General features: G+C 38.3%; 3 protein-coding genes and 1 long non-coding RNA gene across 4 annotated transcripts; 3 read left to right on the forward strand and 1 right to left on the reverse strand.

The window, feature by feature from the left end:
* Positions 1-2,936: 2,936 nt before the first annotated feature.
* Positions 2,937-3,841, forward strand: LOC140174332 (secreted RxLR effector protein 161-like). Its single transcript, XM_072198773.1, has 2 exons — positions 2,937-3,583; positions 3,721-3,841. Exons 1-2 carry the CDS (start codon positions 2,937-2,939, stop codon positions 3,839-3,841), a joined length of 768 nt encoding a protein of 255 aa, XP_072054874.1.
* A 91-nt stretch (positions 3,842-3,932) lies between these two features.
* On the reverse strand, positions 3,933-5,579 carry LOC112702891 (uncharacterized). The gene is made up of 2 exons (XR_003154319.3): positions 5,434-5,579; positions 3,933-4,445 (listed from the first exon to the last, which is right to left on the reverse strand). It is a non-coding gene; the product is annotated as an uncharacterized lncRNA (long non-coding RNA).
* Positions 5,441-8,593, forward strand: LOC112702890 (inositol 3-kinase). The gene is made up of 2 exons (XM_025754121.3): positions 5,441-6,594; positions 8,145-8,593. Exons 1-2 carry the CDS (start codon positions 5,677-5,679, stop codon positions 8,418-8,420), a joined length of 1,194 nt encoding a protein of 397 aa, XP_025609906.1. The 5' UTR covers positions 5,441-5,676; the 3' UTR covers positions 8,421-8,593.
* Positions 8,594-13,226: 4,633 nt separating this feature from the next.
* Positions 13,227-14,811, forward strand: LOC112702892 (protein ELF4-LIKE 4). The gene is made up of 2 exons (XM_025754122.3): positions 13,227-14,003; positions 14,319-14,811. The coding sequence occupies exons 1-2, from the start codon at positions 13,543-13,545 to the stop codon at positions 14,368-14,370; spliced, it is 513 nt and encodes a 170-aa protein (XP_025609907.1). The 5' UTR covers positions 13,227-13,542; the 3' UTR covers positions 14,371-14,811.
* The last annotated feature ends 7,774 nt before the right edge of the window (positions 14,812-22,585 follow it).

Genomic DNA, 22,585 nt, shown 5'->3' on the forward strand with positions numbered 1-22,585 from the left:
CAAGATGGAAGAAGGTACCTCAATCTAAGAATATATCAATAAGTTTGATAGGATTATATCAAACTTAAAGGATATAGATGTGAAGATTGATAATGAGGATTAGGCACTTATATTGTTACTTTCATTACCGAAATCCTATAAAAATCTAGTGCAGACATTGATGCTAGTGGGTGACACTCTCACCATGGATGAGACGAGAGCATCACTTTTAGTGGATGATCTACGTAAGGTTGCTACAAGTGTAATGTCATCTCCAAATGGAAGAGAGTATAATGATCAAGCACAAGGATTGTTCGCGGCTAGAGGAAGGACTAATGAAAGAGGAAAAGGTAATAAGCGTAGAAAGTCTAGGCCAAAATCTAGACCTCACGTAGAGAGAACATGCTTTAAATGTGGGGAGCCTGGACATTTTAAAGCAAATTGTCCAAATAAGAAGATAACTTTCAAGAAACAAAACAATGACAACCCAAAAGAAAAGCAAGAAGCAAGCTACGTCTCAAATGATGAAGAGGACCGTTACTCTGTGGCAGAACAATCTTATGAAATCTTCAATAAGTGGATTCTTGATTCAGGAGCATCTCACCATATGTGTCCAAATAGGAAGTTGTTTACTACCTATCAAAGCATAAATGGTGGCACATTTTTAATTGGCAATGATCATGCTTGTAAAACTATGGGGTTGGGTACTATAAGAATCAAGATGCATGATGGAATAGTAAGAACCTTAAAGGATGTGAGACATATTCCAGACTTGCGAAAAAATCTTATCTCCATAGGTTTGTTAGAGAAAAATGGTTGCAAAATAGTTGCGGAAAATGAGGTACTAAAAGTTGTTCGTGGTTCTTTGGTAGTGATGAAGGGAGTTCGTCACGATAATCTTTATTCTCTTTTGGGGACAACAGTCATAGGTGAGTTAGCAGTTGGAATCGGTAGAAGTAGAGATCAAACAAATTGCACAAGAATATGGCACATGCGGCTTGGACATATGTCAGAGAAAGGTCTATCATTGCTTTGTTGACAAGGTTTGCTGAAGAATATGAAGAAACCACAAATGAAATTTTGTGAGCATTGCGCGTATGGAAAGGCACACAAGGTAAAATTTTCTACAAGCAAGCACAAAAGCATATGGTTGTTAGACTACGTGCATACTGATGTTTGGGGGCCGTCTAAAGTTACTTCCAAGGGTGGTTCCAGGTATTTTGTTACTTTTATTGATGATTATTCCGGGTATGTTTGGGTTTACTTCCTCAAGCATAAGAATAAGGTATTCGACACTTTTAAGCGATGAAGAGCAATGGTTGAAAACTGAACAGGTAAGAAGCTGAAAACTCTACGATCAGATAATGACACAGAGTACACTGATGGAGCGTTCAAGGAGTTCTGTGATCGAGAAGGCATTGTGGGACACTGGACAGTTAGAGAAATACCACAAAAGAATGGAGTCACTGAACGACTGAATTGTACGCTACTTGAGAAGGCACGGTGTATGCGCTCTAATTATGAGTTAGGTAGAGAGTGGTGGGCGGAGTCGGTTGCTACAGCTTGCTACATAGTGAACCAATCCCTACATTCTTCTCTAGATGGAGCCACACCTTATAAGGTGTGGTCAAGGGAACATGCAGATTACGAGAAACTCAAAGTTTTTGGATGCACAGCCTATTATCATGTCAAAGATAATAAGCTTGATGATAGAGCTAAAAAGGCAATCTTTTTGGGGTATCTAAGAGGAGTTCAAGGGTATTGTCTTTGGAGCGTAAATGATTCTAAGTTTGTAATTAGCAAAGATGTTACCTTTGATGAATGATCTATAGTAGCTCTGTCTAAAGATACGATGCCAGATGATGGTGATGTTAAAAAATTTCAAATACTCAAGTGGTGGAAATAGAGTCTAAATACCAACAAACATATTCTAATAGTGTTCAGGTGGAGCATCCTAATGCTACTCGAGATGATGCAGAGGATGAACTTGATCATGAGGAGATTCAATGAGAAAATGCACATGCATTACAACAATAGCAACAAGATTCTTTGACTAGGCCAAAGAGAAATTATAAATTCGTTCAGAAGTTTGGGTCAGACAAGCCTTGAGATATTATGGGCAGGTAAACTTGGTAGATTATGCACTCTCGATAGAGGATGATGAGTTGGTCACCTTCAAACTTGCTATCAAAGATAAAGATAGAGAAAGTTGGTTGGTCATTATGGAAGAAGAGATGCAATCTCTCCATAAGAACAAGACATGGGAGGTGGTCTCGTTGCCTGTGGGAAAGATTGCAATTGGTTGTAAATGGGTGTATAAAAGAAAAGAAGATCCTACTAAGTCAGATGTTACAAGATTCAAAGCTAGGTTAGTAGCAAAGGAATTTGCACAAAAAGAAGGTGTTGATTACAACAAGATATTTTCTCCTGTGGTGAAGCACACTTCCATAAGGGTGCTTTTGAGTCTTGTTGCTTAGGGTGATCTTGAGTTGGAACAGCTAGATGTAAAGACAACTTTCTTGCATGGTGACTTAGAGGAAGAATTTTACATGTATCAACCTGAGGGTTTCAAGGTTGAGGGTAAAGAAAATCAAGTATGTCGCTTAAAGAAATCGCTATATGGATTGAAACAATCTCCTCGACAGTGGTATAAGCGATTTGACTCCTTTATGTTAAAACAAGATTTTTCCAGAAGTAATTATGATTGTTGTGTATACATTAATAAGCTTTCTGGAAGTGATTATATCTATCTTCTATTATATGTGGATGACATGCTTATTGCTTCTAAGAGTAAGGTGGAGATAGATAGGTAAAGGTTCAACTTGGTAAAGAATTTGAAACAAAAGATTTGGGTGTTGCATAAAAAATATTAGGCATGGAAATTAAAAGAGAGATCAAGCCGAAAATTATTCTTGAGCCAAAAAGGGTACATTGAGCGCGTTATTGAAAGGTTCTAAATGAAAAATGTTAAGCCAGTAGTAACACCGTTGGCTCCACATTTCAAATTCTCTGGTAAACAATCTCCCACAACAGCAGAAGATAAAGCTTGCATGGAAAATGTACCTTATGCTAGTGCAGTTGGTAGCTTGATGTATGCTATGGTGTGTACATGCCCAGATATTTCACAAGCAGTCAGTATTGTTAGCAGGTTCATGACAAATCCGGGTAAGGCACATTGGGAAGCAATCAAGTGGATATTAAAGTACTTGAAAGGTACCATTGACATAGGTTTATGCTTTAGTGAAAAATCATGTCAAATTAGCGGTTTTGTTGATTCTGATTATGCTGGTGATCTAGAAAGAAGACGTTCTACGACCGGTTATGTATATAAAATACAAGGTGCTCCAGTTAGTTGGCGATCGATGTTACAGGCTACAATGGCACTATCTACTACAGAGACTGAGTACATGGTAGTAGCAGAAGAGGTGAAAGAAGCATTGTGGCTAAATGGTCTTCTAGATGATTTGGGGTTTCAGCAAGATTGCGTGAATCTGAGTTGTGATAGTCAAAGTGCAATTCATTTGGCAAAAAATCAGGTTCATCATGCTCGTACCAAGCATATTGATGTAAGATATCGCTTCGTGCGTGATGTTATAGAAAAAAGGCAACATTTCTCTTGTAAAAGTACACAGATGAAAATCCCGCAGACATGTTGACTAAAGTAGTATCAGGAAACAAATTCCAGCATTGCTTGTATTTGCTCAACATTATTCCATGTTAAGTATTACATGGCGAATAAAGGAACTATGTTTCGTTTGATCCTGGTAAAGGGTACATAGGCAATCGTTGTCAAGATGATGCAACCAAATACGAGTACTACAATTTGTTCGTTCAAGATTTGAGTCAGTTTTTCAAATTGTGACCGAGGTAGAAAATTGTGATAATACAGAAACGCTAAGAGCAAACTTAGGGAGTAAAATAAGGTTTGCAAGGAGTTTTTAATAGGAGAGAACTTGTAGGGAGTTTTCATAGGAGGATTTTATTCTTGATCATTGAAATTATAGAATAGATGATACTATATATATTTCTGTAGCATTGTAATTGAAACATCATCAAAAATAAGAAAGAAAATGAATTCACATCATATTTTCTCATATTGTCTTTGTTATAGTTAGTGCATTATTGTGGGTAGTGTTCAATTTCATATTACTTTGTATCTATTAGAAGTCCAAATTTTGCTGCAGACTCAACGGCTCCCGTGCAACTGACGGCGACAATCAGAGTCCTGATGGCGGAGGTTGCAGTGGAGGAACCTGGGTTTCCTTCTAGAGAGATGTTTCTCCTTCTGTTGACAACTGGGCATGGTGCGAGAATGAAAGATTGCTGAAGACTCAACCCAACTGTTTCATCCATTTTTTTTTCTAAGAAACACTCCCGATCTAAAAGGCCCAACCCATGAAGCTGTTGTGCAACCCAACAGCTTGGCTTAGCTAACCATTCCATGAGCGCCTACCTTCTCCTGATCCCTGCACCATTATGCAAAAGATGGTAACACATGTCAAGAAGAGATGCAGCCAGAAAAAATATGTGTAAATCTGTATGAAACTTGATATGTACGCTAGATGATTCCTTAAAAAATACTTTTATTTTTGTCCAATTTCCATTACGTATTTTTATTTAATTCTCCTCATAAAAAATGTGAATCATGAATATCTATAAATATTAATTTTTAAAATTAACACAACTATAATATAATCTAATATAATTCAATTAATCATATTAAAATATAATCTAAACACAAATTTAACATAATTCACATGCACATAAAATTTTTAATATAAATATTAAAAGAAAATAAAATAAAAATAATTTCTAACAAAATAATATAATAGAACTTTTATATATAAGTAGTGATACTTTAGTAATTTCACTGTTTGTAGGTAATACATGCAGATGCCCATTAAATTTTGTAGGAATTTTACGAGTTTGGTTAATCCTCTGCTGCCGGTAATACCCAACTGCACCCGCTTTCACGGCTATTTTTGTCATTCACAAATATAATATATTTATATATATATATATATATATATATATATATATATATATATATATATATATAAAAGAATTTAATTTTAATATATTATTAATATAAAATAATTTTATTTTAATTACATAATATTATATCAATAAAAATAATTATTTTTAATATTGACCACTGTGAATGGTCATTTAAAACAATAAATGCCATTATACGATTGAATAACGGTAAGTACATCAAAATTTAACTCTATATTTAAATATATTAAAAGTATAATTATTTATTTGAAAACCAATTAACATTTAGTATTCCCGCACCATTTCAACTTTTTATATCCTCAGTCTTTATCATGTTTACCACTGTCGACATGCATCAACTAAGCTGATGATCCCATGATTTGATCCATTTTAGTGGCCGATAATAATAATTAAAAAAAAAACAAAGAAAACAATATAAAAGAGGAGGGAGAGACATACCAAAATTCTGGGCGCCTTGCTGTTGAAAGTAGAAAGGAAGGAAGGCAGGAAGGCAGCAACTAACTAGGTATTGACACCCAAATCACATTTGTGGCGCGCGTCGTCGTCTTCCTCTCACACCACACCACATCCCTCTCTAACTCTCTTCATTTTCTCCTTCTTCTATAACAATAATAATGGACTCTCACAACTCTTGAAACCCCTTCTCATTCTCACCCATGATCCCTTCTCTCCCTCATCACCATGGTTATCCACTCTCCCACGCAACCCCCTTCCCCCACCGCCCCCACCACTGCCCATGGAGGCCTTGTCGTCGGAAACTACTGCCATGACGTCCTCATCCGCGACCACCACGTAACTGCCCACGCCCTCGGCGGCGCCCCCTCCTTCATCATCCCCGTCCTCCACTCCCTTTCCCTCCCCTTCCTCCTCCTCTCCAAGGTCGGCTCCGACTTCTCCTATTCCTCCGCCACCACCACCACCACCCTCCACCCCCCAATCGTCGTCTCAACCTCCCAAACTACCGTCTTCCACGCTCACTTCCTCTCCGCTACCCCCGACACCACCTCCCTTCCCCCCTCCGGCCACCCCGACCGAATCCTCAAACGTGTAGGATCATGCGATCCCATAACCCCCTCCGACCTCCCCTCCAATTCCCTCTTCCTCTTCGGCTTGGCTGTCGGCGTCGCCGGCGAGATCCTCCCTGAGACGCTCCAAACAATGCTCGACCTATGCGACGTCGTTTTCGTCGACGCGCAGGCCATAATCCGAACATTCGACCCCGAAGATGGAACGGTGAGCCTCGTGAATTTGAATGAAACGGGATTCTTCCACCTTCTCCCTCGGATCGCGTTCTTGAAGTGTTCGGCAGAAGAGGCGATTTTCGTCGATATTGAGGAGGCGAGGAAGTGGTGCTGCGTGGTGGTCACGTGCGGAAGGCATGGGTGTGAGGTGTTCTGGAAGGACGGGGAGTTGAAAGTGCCGCCTTTTGCGGCGGATCAGGTTGATCCGACGGGGGCAGGGGACAGTTTCTTGGGCGGGTTCGCGGCGGGGATCGTGATGGGTTTGGGTGTTTGGGATGCGGCGTTGTTGGGGAATTTCTTTGGTTCCTTGGCTGTGGCCCAGGTTGGTCCCCCAAAGCTTGATGCCAAGTTGTTTCAGGTTTGTTGCTTTTTTTTTATTCTCTTTGTTCTTATCTTTTGGCCTTGTTGGTTATAAACTTATAATTGAAATAGTAGTGAATAGAAATCATAGGATGATGGTCATAATAGGTGAACGAACTCATTAGAAAAAGTTTAACTTGTTTCACATTCAAACGTGTGCGTCATTTTTATCGAGTTGACGAACCTTCTTTCACCGTTAGATTAGATACCGAGGAGGGTTTTTGGGAAGAAGAGGAAAGAAGGCTAGAGCACATTCGATGTAGTTGCTTGCTGTATACGCGTGTTTGTGTCACTTTGATTTTAGTAACGATAGCTGTTCCGAAACAAAGTTGTGTACAAGAGCAATGCTATGCAATCAAAATGCTTATTGTGGACAACTTATCATTTAAGAGTTTAGAAGTCTGCAGGATCCGTCTTGCGTATACATTCTCCCAAAAAAAAAAAGGGTTCCTTTGTGCATTTTTCTAGTACAGAAATAGTATGAGAAACTTGAATTATAAAGATCATTCGTTGATTTGAAATTGATTGTGGAGGTCGTTTGGAGAGTGCTGTCATGTTAGTGATGTCAGTTTGAATTTTGGCAGAGATTGATGTTCTGTATTAAAGCTTCTGCATATCCAACGTAATAATACATCCCTATCTTGGAGTGTTAAGAAACCACATATAAGTGCGGAGGAAACTTAGGAAAGTTGAAATGAGAAATTTATATTCTTGCGGTATGGAATTTTCCTTTGTTTATGTACCATTCGATGTGGGCTACTTTGGCTTTATTCTTTTGCTTTAAAAATGTTAAAATGGGAGACAAATGGCGGTCACTCAGCATAGCTTGTGATAGCATTTATTGTTAAATAACTTCTTTTTGCTATAGAAATACCTAAGAATGTATTCTTAGAATCTTCAGAGGTGGACATTAGCAGTGGAAACAGGAATTGTTCTTCATGTAGGATGATGCTGTCAGAGCTCCCCGTATGAATTTTAACCTTTTGAGTTATGGGGGATGGCCAAGCACATTAGTGGAATTTTCATTTACAGATATCTATAGTTTGTGAACCATGCTATGATGCATGGAGATAATCCAGTGTTATAGATCTAGCATACTTTCACATCGATAATTTCTGTTAGATCTATACTATTGTATTATCTTTGATGCATCGTGCACCTAGTTAAAGTAGGTCATTTGAGACATTCATGTAGTAACAAAAATAAATGCTGATTAACTGATATCAGGAATTGGTTTTCATTGATTTGGTTTTGCATATAAACTGGAGTTGCTATCATTATATTGGGAATAAAAAGCGTTGAGTCTAGGATCATAATGTGCAATTTATACTAAGATAACAGCTATTTGGTTATCATTTCGACGTTTGGTTAACATGGTTATAGAAATTCACAATACCACGCAATTAATTTAAATGATTTCAGAACCAGATTTATCAAGGCACGGCTATGCATTTTTTTTTCTAACTCTTAACTCCGAATAGTTTGAAGAAAATCTTGTTTGTCATGTTGCCCTGGCCCTCACTTATATTTGCATAATACTAATTTCAGGTAGTTAAGGATGAGATGCAGAAAAGGAAGATACAAGACTTCCCCTGCTTAGAAAGAAGAGGTGATTGGTTGGGGTTTCGGGAATCACCTGATCAAGATCAATTCTATGAATCTCTTGCTGCTACTAAAACCGTAGTTATGTCCCAGATTCAAGAACCAGATTGGAATTTAGTGAGCTCTCCAAAGGAGTCGGCGGAGCAGAATAACTCAAAGGCAAAACTGCCACTGAATTACGTTCAAGAGGAACCGATTCCAAGTTGCGATGGCAAACCTTGATCTCATTGATGTTGGAGCTCAAAATGTCACATTCAATTTTCCTGCACTCTTTCATTTTAAGGAACGCTGCATTTTGTACACCAAATTCCACATGTAGCCTAATTGTAGTTATAACTTGTAGTTTTACTAATCACTAATAAGAAATAAAAAGGGAAAGAAAAATATATATCAAATTCAACGGATTGAAATTCCATTTGGACTGGTTGTTGAGATCATGAAATTTGATGATTAGCAACACAATTCCGTTACGCATACACTCCACCACAAGCCATTTGTATAAAATTATGTAGGAGGCATAAAAGTAAATCATTTTTAGTTTTTTATGACAATCGTTAACTGATGCATTGCTTCATTGCTGAAGGCCGTTTTTCTTTCTAATTTTAGCCCAATGTTGGTGTTTTTTTTTTTTTTCTAGAAATGGCTCATTTGCTGTGTAACGTGGGTTTATGGGAAAAATAATTTCTGAGGTTGAAATCACCGGTCCAATCAATAAGTCCAAATGATGGGGTAAATTGGTAGTTTACCGAAAAAAGTAAGGGCCACGTTGGAAATTGAGGTAGAATTAAGGATGTTCATGGGCTAGGTCGGGCTCAAGTTAATTAGATTCGGATCCGGCTCTAAAAAGTCACTAAATATACTGTGACCTGATTCGAAAGCGACCCGAAACAAATTGGGTTGAGCCAATATAAAATTAGTATATATAAATTTTTAAATTTTATATACTAAAGTAATAAAATTTTATTTTTAAAAATTAAATTTAACAAATATTATATCATATTTATACTAAAATAAATTATTGTAAAACAAAAATAATACCAAGTATCCAACATGCAGTTGCGATGGAGAGGGGAGGAATTTATGGAACATTGTTTTCTCTCTTTTTCTATACTACACGGAGTGAAACCAAAACCAAAGAAAAAAAAAGGTCATTTTCCAACTTTATATTCATCTTCACTCACCAAATTTTAATAGAGATGGAAAAAGCTTTACCGTGAGTGTGATTAACAAAGTTAAAAGAGTGAAGTAAAGCAGCCGAGACTTGGTGCTAGTGGCAGGATCTGCTGCCTCGCAAGTAGCTGCACCCGGGTTCAAGTCCTATGAGAGGAAAAATGAACCCTTAAATGAACTCATGTAGTGTGTATGAGTGTGTTGTGTGGGTGTGTAATACATGAGTAATGCCTAGGATTAGGGGTCTAATCCATTTGACCAAAAAAAAAAAGAGTGAAGTAAAAATAATAGTTTGTGATCTTATTAAATCTGAAAAAATATTATTCAATTTTTAAATCATTTTACATATGTAAGTTAATTTATTTAATATAAATTTTAATTAGTATTAATATTGGTTAGTATTAGTTAGTATTGTTCAGAGATTGCTATTATATTAGAATTTGTTAGTATAGTTTAAAAGCTTAGTTTAGTTAAAATATTAGTAATCAGTGCTCTAATTTTTGTAAATATGTTTAGGGATAATTAAAAAGTGTTTGTAATTAGTTAAAATGTTAGAGTATGTAGAGTAAAATTATTTTAATATTTTAGAGTTAATATAAAATTGATGTGATTAGTTAAAATTTTGGATTTTATGCTATAATTCTTTTGTAATATATTTAGGGATAATAAAAATAAGAATAAAGTATCATTTTTGTTCCTAATATTTGGATTAAGTCTCAAAATTGTTCTTAACATTTAAATCGTCATATTTAAGTCCCTAATGTTTCAAAATTAATTCAATGTTGTTCTTCCGTTAGGAATCTGTTAACAGAATTAACAGTGAGACAAAATTGAGACGATTTTAAAACGTTAGGGATTTAAATAGGACGAATACATTGAGGACAAGAACGATATATAGAAATAAATTTTAATTTAATCATTCAATAATATTATTTTTTTACAGTACGTAGTTATTCAATTATTTTTTAATCATATGTAAGTAAATTACACTTAAACACATTACTTTTTTAGAAACTTTATTTTTTTTATAAATTTACTCTTAAAGATGTTTAATCATCATGAAATATTTGTAAAATGACTAATACATAAACTTGCGAAAAAAAATAATATATATACAATAAAGTAATGTGATTCTAGTAATTTTACAAACATTTCATGATGAGTAAAAATTTCTAAGTGCAAAATTATAAGAAAATAAATTTATTTAGAATGAAAGTAATGTGATTAAGTGTAATTTGTTTAGATGTGATTAAAAAATAATTGAATAACTATATATCGTAAAAAAATGATATTATTGAAGGATAAAATTAAAATTTAATTTTATGTATCATTTTTATCCCAAACGTTTTCGTTCTATTTAAGTCCCTAACGTTTCAAAATCGTCTCAATTTTGTCCCGCCATCAATTCTATTAACAGATCCCTGAAGTCAATGTTACAACTAACTCAAGTACAACATAAACATTTATAACAATGTCAATCTAGCTTAAACACTTCAACTTTTCCTTATTCAATCTCATCCCAACATTGTTCAAATATTCACCTTATAGGCTAATTGTAACACCCTAATTACCCTAAACTTTACCTCGCGCGTAAAGCAAAGGTTAATCAGAAGTTACGATAAGTCTAAAGCTTATACATATAATATATAGAAGAATTAATATATTCTAGGAACCCAATGATGGATATAGTTCAAAAACAGGATTTAAAAAGCGCAAAACGTACTAACGAAACTTCTAACTTAAAGCACAAGGTATAGATATAATATAACAAAATAGTAGGATATAATAGAGTAATGATCTAGCCACGACTTGCGGAGTTTAAGTCGGCTAGCTACATACAGACCATACAGAAATCGGAAAGTTAAAGTAGCTTATACAAGTTGTTCTCTCAAAATAATGCCTCTAGGCAAAAGTAAAATACAAAAGATGAGAGAGTAAATAAAAGAGACTAAAAGACTTCCAAAACAGAAAGAAGATCCTCCGCTCTGTCACCACCAATCAACTCACCGAGGTGGGTTGCGACCTGCATCTGAAAAACAACAACAGAACATGGTATGAGAACCGGAGGTTCTCAATATGGTAACAGTGCCCAATAATGTAAGAAATAAGGTTCCGAGACGCCAGAGACAATCCTATAACTTCACATCGATACAGAATATCCAAGCCTTAATAAAATAAATAACTTAAACCATAAACCGTAAACAGGGTTATCTAAACTTAGGAAATTTCTAACTAATATTAAACCACACCGCTGTATCCCATAGCCTTCGCCAACCTAACCTCCATGCAACCCCATCGTCACCGCCTACCTATCCTCCTCAGCACCAGACAAACACAGATAATGCAAGTAAGTAAAATATAGATAATATTCATATATAACAAGTAATTCAAGAATCAAGTATGCATATTATACAAATAGGCAAACTCAAGTAATCAAAGCCAACAAGCATATAAGAGATGCATATGATGAATGCATGTCCTATTGGCTCGTGATATCACTTGTCGGTCTATAACTGCCAACCCGACACATCCTTTCAGATGTAGCTTTTCTGCCACGCCCACAGATATAGTGTCGGGCACACTATATTGACCCACGGATATAGTGCCGGGTACACTCTATTCACCCACGGATATAGTGCCAGGCACACTCGCATGCGTAATCCAAGGATATAGTGCCTGACACACTCTTGCAGTAGAAAAAAATTATCAATCATAATTCATTCCCAGGGATATAGTGCCCTACACACCATCATGCTTAACCCAAGGATATAGTGTCTGACACATTTTTCACATTCAACAAGATTATCATTCCTTTTTTAGTTCTCATTGTACTTAACCCAAAGATACAATGCCTGACACACTGTCCACGTTCAATATCCATCAAGCTCATAATAACCATCATCGGTTCTTAATTTCTATTCCGACTCGTTAGCCATCAATTTCTCAATTCGTTGTAAGTAATCACCAAGTTCACTACTCTTCCTTCTCTCTCAACCAAACTCATCCTCAATACACCAGAAACCTGAATCTCCGTTTTCTAACTTTTCAAAGGAATACCAAATAAAATCTCTAAGACCTATCCTATGATTCAATGCCCAACAATAAGCCCAAGAGTCTTAAAATGATGTCACAGAAGCTTACAATCTTGTTGGAAAGGTGAAATAGTTGAAAACAAAGTTTAAATTTTGAAAAACAGGGCGTGTGCGTACGCATAGGGGCGTGCGTGCGCACGCCTAGATAAAGTTTTAAAATGTGTGCGTACGCATAGAGGCGTGCGTATGCACAGGTACCAATTTTTTCAATTTTGTTCGCTCGCACAAAGTGTGCTAGCATCCTCTACAGATTGCCCTTCCCAACGTGTGCGTGCGCACAGGTTGCAAATGTTCATTGGGTATGTGCGCGCACAAGCTGTGTCGTTCTAAACAGATTGCCTGCCTCTGCGTGTGCGTATGCATAGGTTTAAAATATCGCAGAGCTGTACGTGTCCACATACCAAAAATCACAAAATGCTGTAACCGTACAAAATTTCAGATTTTGACACAAAACTTTGAATGATCATAACTTTCTTTACAAAAATTCAAATTTTACAAACTTTATATGAATTTAAAGACTTTTCAATAATATAATACACTTCAAATTTCAATATTCAACTAAAACAACATCACTACTTCCATATTAAAAATAATTTTTATAAAATTTACACTTTTTAATATGGTCTAGAACTTGTGCTTTTAGCATTGTTGGCATTGTTATTTAAATTTGTTTTAATTTTACTTTCTCCGATCCTATGATCCAACGGTCCATCTCAGCTCGTCTGCTGCGAAGATATTTATTTTTCCAAATATTTATTAGTAAACCATCCAAAGATATTTATTAATTTAGACTATTTTATTCATCGTCGTATCAAAAACCACAAAAAGATATTTCAAATCCCATTTCTCCACCTACCGTCCTTTGAAAAATTAACTTAACACTCACTAGACCGTCAAGTTTCATTGTCACCGCCACCAATCTCCCAATTTAAGCTATAAAAAAAACCGCCATTGTCGTCTCTCAAGTCAATCGCCCAGCTATAAACCCGTTGTTTTATTTTTTTCTCAAAAAGTTTCTTCAACTTTTAAACGGAGAGAGAGAGAGAGAGAGGGGATTTTGAACGGAATGTTTAACGCCGGAGATGGACGAAACCGCTGCGACGACGAAGCCTGACTGGCCTACCAAGGCGGCTGATGCTGCCGACGGAGAGACGGCCGAAGTTTCCGGTGATGAAGAGGAAGACAAAGGAGAGTGTGACCGCGAGGCATGGGACACGCTGAGCCGGAGCTTCCTGCAGGCGCAAACTGTGCTGGACGAGAACCGCACGCTGATTCAGAAGGTTAACAGCAACCATGAGTCGAAGATCCCTCATAACATGGCGAAGAACGTTGGTCTTATCCGTCAGATCAACGGAAACATCTCGAAGGTTCTATCCATCTACTCCGATATGTCTACAAGCTTCTCTGGAATTGTTCGCCAGCGCCGCGCTGCGTCCGCCGTCTCTGCCATCACCGTGAGCGGCAAGAACCGCGGCAGCGACGAGGACGAAGATGAAGAAAGCAGTGAGATTGACTCGGAAAAGCTCGTGCAGGAGAAACCGGAGTAATTCTTTCTTTGTTTCTCTTTATATATGTTTTGCTGAGATTGATAAATTCAGTTGGTTAGGGCTCTTGGATCAGTTTTTAGTCTGTGAGGTGTAAGGTGTTTTGCTTTCATGTGTCAGTGAATTTTTTCATTTTTTTTTTATACAATTAAATGTGTTTGTGAAATTATAGAGAACTGTGTGTTATATATACTGAGATTGCATTCTTCTAGTGTGGTTTGAAATAATGAACTGAGTGACTGTTGTTATCGGTGGCTATTCTGTGTTCTGCTTTTGTGCAATGGATGCTTGATCATTGGTTGTTATGTTGTAAGGATTGTTGAATTGATGATGGCTGTGAGAGTTCATCCATACTACCTTCCTTAACCACGTGCTGATGTAAGAGGTACTTTTGATGTATTGATTTAATTTTGCATGTTCATGGTTTCTTTGTGTTTCAATGGAGGCCCTTCTAGATAGGTGAAGAAGAGAGATACAAGGATACAAGGATTGAACCTGTAACATTATTGAGCTCATCATGGAGAAGATGATCATGGCCGGTCCACCCTGTTTGAGTTTATGTCTCTTTGGCTCATGGGTTGTTTAGTTATTTAATTTACTTATTTTGTTATTGCTGTTGTTTGCGTTTTTTAAATTTTGATCATGAGTTGATATACTACGGTCAAGTTAACTGGTTATTTGATTCCATATGAGATTCTGGTAATTGGAGTAGAGGCTTTAGAGAGTATATTTAAAGGTGGTTGCTCCAAGAAGATTCATGCAAAGATATTTTATTTTGATTATTGGTAATAAGTTGCAGTTTTGTAAGCTTTGATTTTTATTTAAAGTAAAAGCACTATCTTTATTTAAAATATTATTAAATAAATAAGTCACACTTTTTTAAATAAAGATCATGAGAAGATATTTTTAGCTAATTTTTTTGGATATGATGCACGGTGTGGTGTAACGCCCGTTTATGGAGGCTAGTGGTGTTTAACAAGTCTGTGACGGCGGTCAGCTGACGGAGAGAAATCGGACGGTCCGATTTCTTGCAGGGTGTTAGGGTCACAAATCGGACCGTCCGATTTGTGGGCGCTGATGGTGCATGCATGGAAGTAGGACCATACGAGTTGTAGCATGCCGATGAGTTATTTTTTTTTTTGCCCAAGGAAATCGGACCAACCGATTTGAGGTCCTGTTTTCAAAATTTTTTTATCACCAAATCGGACCTACCGATTTTGTGTAAGGAAATTTTTTTGGGCGGGCTTTCTGGAAATCGGACCGTCCGATTTTTTTGTTCTAAAAAATTCGAATGGGCATACATCCGGTCGGATGGTCCGATTTGGGTGTGGTATATATATATAGATGCACCCACTGAATTTAAGCAGCTCATTTCATTCTTCTCCTTCGTTGCTACAACTCTCTACATCTCCTCTTTGCAGATCTTTTCTTCTCTATTTGTAGATCTCTTCTTCTCTATTATCATGGATGATAGAGTAAGGTTAAAAGTATATTATGATGGCCATATTTTATTACAAACTTCAGAAGGAGTGAAATTTGTGTGTGATAATCCGTTAGATATTGTTATTCCATTCACACTATCATTTGAAGAATTAAAAGGGATCATATGTGAGAAGATGGATTTTGAAATATCTAGGAGAGTGTCGTGTATTCTGTACAGATATCCTATATCTGTCTTTGGTGGGTTCGTGCAATTTCAAACGAAATACGTGACCGACGAGGCGAGCATGCAAGAAATGTTTTCAGTGTATCTTGAAAGTCGGTCGCGAATGACGTTTATCGAATTGTATATCGAGTTCGAGCAATCTGCAGCGGACCGAGATATTGAATTGGAAGATTACAACAGTGATAGTGAAGAAGACTTCGAAAGTAACTACGAGGTCGTTGATCCGGGTGGAAACGAAGATCAAGCTGACGAGGCTATGGTGGCAGATGTAGCAGACGTGGCAAATGCACTAGCAAATCAGCAGCCGTTTGTGGAGCCGAGTTTCATGCGGTCGTTGGATTTGGATGCCATGCATGCACCGGAGTATCCTCAATATTTAAATGCAGGTGCGCCGTTAATTTAAGTTAAGATTTGTGATAGTATGATTTGTGCGTGGGTTATTTGTTTAGGACAAATACTTAAGACAAGGGTAAATAGGCAAAATATAGCATGTAATTAGTAATTGTTTAACGTTTAATATAGTCAAATTGGTGATTGAATCAAACTGGCTCGGCTGGTACTACCGGGACAGACGCTTGGACATGGTAGGTTGGTTCGACCGGACCGGACGGTTTGACCAGACCGGACCGGCCGGTTCGACCAGACCGGACATGCCGGTTCAACCGAAAAAGTTTGGTCAACCAAAATGACCGGCCATCTAGACCGGATCGGTCGTTCGAAATACGTAGGGCATTAGGAAGGAAGTTGACGGTTCGACCGGACCGGCCGGTTCAACCGGACCAGGTTGGTCGACCAAAATGACCGATTTGACTGGACCGGCCACCTAGACCGGATTGGTCGGTCCAAATAAGCACGGTATTAGCGTAAGAGTTGTAGGTTGAACAGGACCGGCCGGTTCGATGATGACCGGCCGGTTCGATAACCGGTTCGGTTTTGAAAAGTACGTTTTCCATTGTTCTGTTCTTATTAGTTTCTTACATTATTAGTTCTGACTACTCGAAAATTTGTGATGTTATTGCAGCAGAGCTTCCCCTTTTGCCGGATGGTGAATTTACTGTGGGGATGGAATTCAGTTCTAGGGAGGCAGTAATTAAGGCGATGAAAGATTATACAATCCGCATAGGTGTGGATTATCGGGTGCATGAGTCAGAGCCGACGACATTCTATGCTAAATGCACCCAGTATGGTGCAGGATGTGATTGGCTGATAAGGGTGAGCAAAATGTCCAGAAAGTTCTGTTGGGAGATAAGGAGGTACAACGGTAGTCACACCTGTACTAGGGCCACCATTTCTCAAGATCATTCGAAGCTAGATTCCAACAAAGTTGCAGAAGCAATAAAGCCGTTGGTAGAAGTTGACCCGTCTATTAGGGTGAAATCAGTGATTGCGGAAGTACAGTCAAAGTTTAACTACACAATTAGTTATCGCAAAGCATGGTTGGCTAAACAGAAGGCAGTGGAGTCAATTTTCGGAGGGTGGGAAGCTTCGTACGAAGCCTTGCCGATATGGTTTGAGGCCATGTGTCACAAGGAGCAACACGCAGTTGTTCATTTTGAAACAATGCCTGCGTATCAGGGAGATGACTTGGTTCCTAATATTCGTGTGCTAAACCGAGTCTTCTAGAGTTATTACCCTTGTATTAGAGCCTTCAGACATTGCAAGCCAATAGTGCAGGTAGACGGAACTCATTTGTATGGAAAGTACAAGGGTTGTTTGTTGGTTGCAGTCTCACAGGATGGCAACAACAACATCGTGCCGATTGCATTTGCCATAGTTGAGGGAGAGACATCTGAGGCATGGCACTTTTTTCTCAGTAACTTGCGACAGCATGTTGTGACACGTGACGGTGTGGGTCTTATCTCCGATCGACACGACTCCATTAGGTCTGCTATTGCTCGTAGTCACGGAGCGTGGTCTCCTCCCAGAGCATTCCACATGTTTTGCATCAGACACATATAGTCCAACTTTCTGAGGAAATTCAAGGCTCCGTATCTGCAGAAGCTTATCGTCAACATCGGTATGAAATTTACGATTACATTTACTCCTGGACTCAGTTATTACGATGAACGTTTCTTATGGTGGGCCCTTTTTTAAGTGACAGGATACTCGCGAACAGTTCGCGAGTACGAGACGCGTTACCAGCGGTTACGTGAGCGAGGTGAGGCTTATACCAACTGGCTGGATCGAATTCCGCGTGAGCAGTATGCCTTGGCATTTGATGGGGGATATCGATGGGGTCATATGACAACCAATCTAGTAGAATGCATCAACTCGGTATTGAAAGGGGCTCGCAATCTTCCAGTCACTGCACTTGTTAAGGCAACATTTTACAGGCTTAATGAATTGTTCACCCGAAAAAGAGCCGAGGCTGAGGCTCGAATTAATGCAGGACATGTGTTCTCTGAGCTTGTAACCTCCAAACTACATGCAAATCAGCAGGCAGCAGGTAACATCCAAGTTAGTTGCTTTGACCGACAAAATGAGGTATTCGAAGTGCGTGAGTGTCCTAGTGGTGTGGAGTATACAGTGGACCTCCGTCAACAAAGGTGTGACTGTGGTGAGTTCCAAGTTGACCGGCTTCCGTGTCGACATGTGTTTGCTTGTTGTGCAAACCAACGTCTTGATTGGCAACTGTATGTACATGATGTCTACAAAATGGACCAGATTCGACGAGTGTACAGGGTTAGGTTTAGGCCACTCGGGAATCCGACAACATGGCCAGTTTATCATGGACCTCGATTCGTAGGCAATCCATTCCTAAGACGGGTATCCAAAGGTCGGCCAAGGATGACCCGGTTCTTGAATGAGATGGACACTCGGATGTTGCGTGGTCCTAGGCGATGTAAGCAATGCGGGGCCGAGGGCCACAGCCGTAGTAGATGTCGTCAACGTGGTGGGCCAAGTAATCCGGGTGGTACAACGCAATAGAGCTCCGGCCTTAGCGGTTACTCGATTTAGTGTATGACTTTGAGTATTTTATATATTGTATGACTTTGAGTATTTTATATATTGTATTTTAAATGTATCATGTTTAAAACCAAATCTTTTTAGATATTTACTTCAATAGAGACTTTAAATTTTATAAAAATTCGGCAGCATCTCCTCTAAAACTCGGACTTTGCCACCCTATTCGAGTCCCATCCAAGTATTTCTCAAACCTGTTCTCAACAATTTCCAAACTCAAACATTCAACAAAATTGAACCATTGCTATGAATAATCCCAACACATTCTACATAATTAAGTATAAGACATGGTACATAAATAAGTATAAGACATGGTACATAAATAAGTCCAACACATGCTATGTAAATAAGTCCAACACATGCTATATAAATTCAACATCATTTTCTCATTGCCCATTTTACATCTTTGACTAATTTCTTGCATTTCTTTGCAACCTTCTTAAAAGCGGATGGGGTATACCGACTAGCACTCCGCCGAGGGGGGTCAGCTCTAAGGTTGTATCCTTTTCCCTTTTCGCTAGTTGTTGTACCTATAAAAACATTGGATAACCAAATAGTCAAATAAACTAATCAACTCAAATAATCGATAACCAACAAATTCAACAAACAAGTAACTCAACAATGAACCCGATTAATCAATACTCAAATCACATAATCGATCACCAAGTAATCATATCAACTAATCAAATCGAATAATCAATAACCAACTACTTCAACAAACAAGTACTTCCAAAATCAACAAACAAGTAAAATAATCAATTTACTCCAACATGTTTTACCTGCAGTAGGCGCTGAATCATGAACCGGACCATCACCCCCATCATCATGATCCTCACCATCCGCCTCATCCTCATCGTCATCCGCATCATCATCCTCGTCTGCAACCTCATCCCCATCTGGATGGTCAACCAGAAAGTCATCATTGTCCTCATCAGCTGGCTGGTAGCTCTCTAGAATGAGATTCATTGGAACAGGACGTTCAACGCCGCTCTGTATGATACCCCTCGTGGCATCATCACTCATACCAGAGTCAACAGAAAATCTACCTCCGGATGTACCAGAGGAAGTGTGCTGTCGAGGTCTCGTATCCAATGACAATCTACCTAGAGCTATCCCACTCGGTTGGGCCATCTGACCGGTGGGAATGTCTCTATAAGCTGGATATGAGTAACCTGGACCAGGAGCCATGAACCCAAGTAGCTGGCTAAAAGAACCTTGTCCAATAGATTCTTGGTGCGGGACACTCCAGTACTGCTGATATACTGGTGGAGTCAGGTAATCCGCAGAATGCGTGTCAGGAATGTATGGAGTGAACTGGTCAGGCTCTTGTTGTGCCTGTGTTTGTGAGGGGGGCGGTGGTGGTTGCGGTGGCGATGGTGGTTGCGGTGATTGTGGGTCTTGGTTCTCCTGATTATGCATAGGATCACCAGGCTGATTGATGAGCGGATAATTTATACGCTTTTTGGCATTGTTTTCATATAGTTTTTAGTAAGTTTGAGCTACTTTTAGGGATGTTTTCATTAGTTTTTATGTTAAATTCACATTTCTGGACTTTACTATGAGTTTGTGTGTTTTTCTGTGATTTCAGGTAAATTCTGACTGAAATTGAGGGATTTGAGCAAAACTCTGAAGAAGGCTGACAAAAGGACTGCTGATGCTGTTGGATTCTGACCTCCCTGCACTCGAAATGGATTTTCTGGAGCTACAGAACTCCAATTGGCGCGATCTCAACGGCGTTCGAAAGTAGACATCCAGGGCTTTCCAGCAATATATAATAGTTCATACTTTATTCGAAGAATGACGACGTAACTTGGCGTTAAACGCCAAGTACACGCTGCTGTCTGGAGTTAAACGCCAGAAAAACGTCATTATCCGGAGTTGAACGCCCAAAACACGTCATAACCTGGAGTTTGACGCCAAGAAATGCCTTAGCTCGTGGAATGATCAAGCTCAGCCCAAGCATACACCAAGTGGGCCCCGGAAGTGGATTTATGCATCAATTACTTACTCATGTAAACCCTAGGAGCTAGTCTAAGTATATATAGAACATTTATCTATTGTATTAGATATCTTTTGACCATTTTTAGTCTTTTTCATTCGGTCACTTGATCATGGAGAGGGCTGGCCATTCGGCCATGCCTGAACTCTTTGCTTATGTATTTTCAACGGTGGAGTTTCTGCACACCATAGATTAAGGGTGTGGAGCTCTGCTGTACCTCAAGTATTAATGAAGTTCTATTTTCTTTTATTCAAATCTCTCTTATTCTTATTCCAAGATATTCATTCGTACCCAAGAACATGATGAATGTTATGAGTTCGATTACCCTCATTATCATTCTCACTTATGAACGTGCGTGATTGACAACCACTTCCGTTCTACATGCAACAGAGCTTGAATGTGTATCTCTTAGATTCTCCAACAGAATCTTCGTGGTATAAGCTAGATAGATGGCGGCATTTATGAGGATCTGGAAAGTCTCACCTTGTCTGTGGTATTCCGAGTAGGATTCCGGTAATGAATGACTGTGACGTGCTTCAAACTTTAACCTGCTGGGCGTTAGTGACAGACGCAAAAGAGGGATTCTATTCCAGTAGGAGCGGGAACCAACCGGTGATTAGCCGTACTGTGACAGAGTGCGTGAGCATTAGTTTTCACTGCGAGGATGGGATGTAGCCATCAGCCATGGGTGATGCCTCCAGACTGGTTAGCTGTGCGAGTGACAGCCGCACAGGATATTTCCCTGAGAGGAAGAAAGTAGCCACAGTTGATGGTGAACCCCTATACAAAGCTTGCCATGGAAAGGAGTAAGAAGGATTGAGTAGAAGCAGTAGGAGAGCAGGCGTCCTTGGGCTCTACAGCATCTCCATCCGCTTATCTGAAATTCCTACCAATGAATCTGCATAAGTGTTCTATCCCTCTTTATTATATTCTATTTTATTATTTCTTCTTTAAAATTCGAAAACCCATAAACTATTTTAATTTGCCTGACTGAGATTTACAAGGTGACCATAGCTTGCTTCATACCAACAATCTCTGTGGATTCGACCCTTACTCACGTAAGGTTTATTACTTGGACGACCCAGTACACTTGCTGGTTAGTTGAACGGAGTTGTGAAAATAAACAGTGCCCTAAGAGTAAATATATGCTAAAGCTCAAAAAGATAGAAACCACAATTTCGTCCACCAAGTTTTTGGCGCCGTTGCCGGGGATTGTTCGAGTATGGACAACTGACGGTTCATCTTGTTGCTCAGATTAGGTAATTTTCTTTTCAAAAATCTTTTTCAAAAATTTTTCTCTTATTTTTCGTTTTTCCAAACATGTTTTTCGAAAAAAAAATTTAATAGAAATACAAAAAAAATTAGAAAATTATAAAAATCAAAAATATTTTGTGTTTCTTGTTTGAGTCTTGTGTTAATTTTTAAGTTTGGTGTTAACTGCATGTTTTAAAAAATTTTCTTGCATTTTTCGAAAATCCCATGCATTCATAAGTGTTCTTCATGATCTTCAAGTTGTTCTTGACAAGTCTTCTTGTTTGATCTTGATGATTTCTTGTTTTGTGTCTTTTCTTGTTTTTCATGTGCATCTTTGCATTCATATTTTTCATGCATTAAAGATTTCTAAGTTTAGTGTCTTGCATGTTTTCTTTGCATCAAAAATTTTTCAAAATTATGTTCTTGATGTTCATCATAATATTCAAAGTGTTCTTGGTGTTCATCTTGACATTCATAGCATTCTTGCATGCATTCATTGTTTTGATCTAAAAATTTCATGCATTGAATATTTTTGTTGTTTTTCTCTTTCATAATTAAAAATTCAAAAAATCAAAAAAATATCTTTTCCTTATTTTTCTCCAAATTTTCGAAATTTTGGGTTGACTTGGTCAAAAATTTTTAAAATTAGTTGTTTCTTACAAGTCAAGTCAAAATTTCAATTTTAAAAATCTTATCTT

Source organism: Arachis hypogaea, chromosome 7, assembly GCF_003086295.3.
Source record: "Arachis hypogaea cultivar Tifrunner chromosome 7, arahy.Tifrunner.gnm2.J5K5, whole genome shotgun sequence".
In the NCBI taxonomy this organism is placed as follows: Eukaryota; Viridiplantae; Streptophyta; class Magnoliopsida; order Fabales; family Fabaceae; genus Arachis; species Arachis hypogaea.

Coding starts and splice junctions, on each gene's coding strand:
- LOC140174332 (XM_072198773.1), top strand. CDS start 2,937: ATGAAAAATGTTAAGCCAGTAGTAACACCGTTGGCTCCACATTTCAAA. Junction 3,584..3,720: donor CGTGATGTTATAGAAAAAAG/GCAACATTTCTC, acceptor TGGCGAATAAAG/GAACTATGTTTCGTTTGATC.
- LOC112702890 (XM_025754121.3), top strand. CDS start 5,677: ATGGTTATCCACTCTCCCACGCAACCCCCTTCCCCCACCGCCCCCACC. Junction 6,595..8,144: donor TTGATGCCAAGTTGTTTCAG/GTTTGTTGCTTT, acceptor TACTAATTTCAG/GTAGTTAAGGATGAGATGCA.
- LOC112702892 (XM_025754122.3), top strand. CDS start 13,543: ATGGACGAAACCGCTGCGACGACGAAGCCTGACTGGCCTACCAAGGCG. Junction 14,004..14,318: donor CTCGTGCAGGAGAAACCGGA/GTAATTCTTTCT, acceptor TTATGTTGTAAG/GATTGTTGAATTGATGATGG.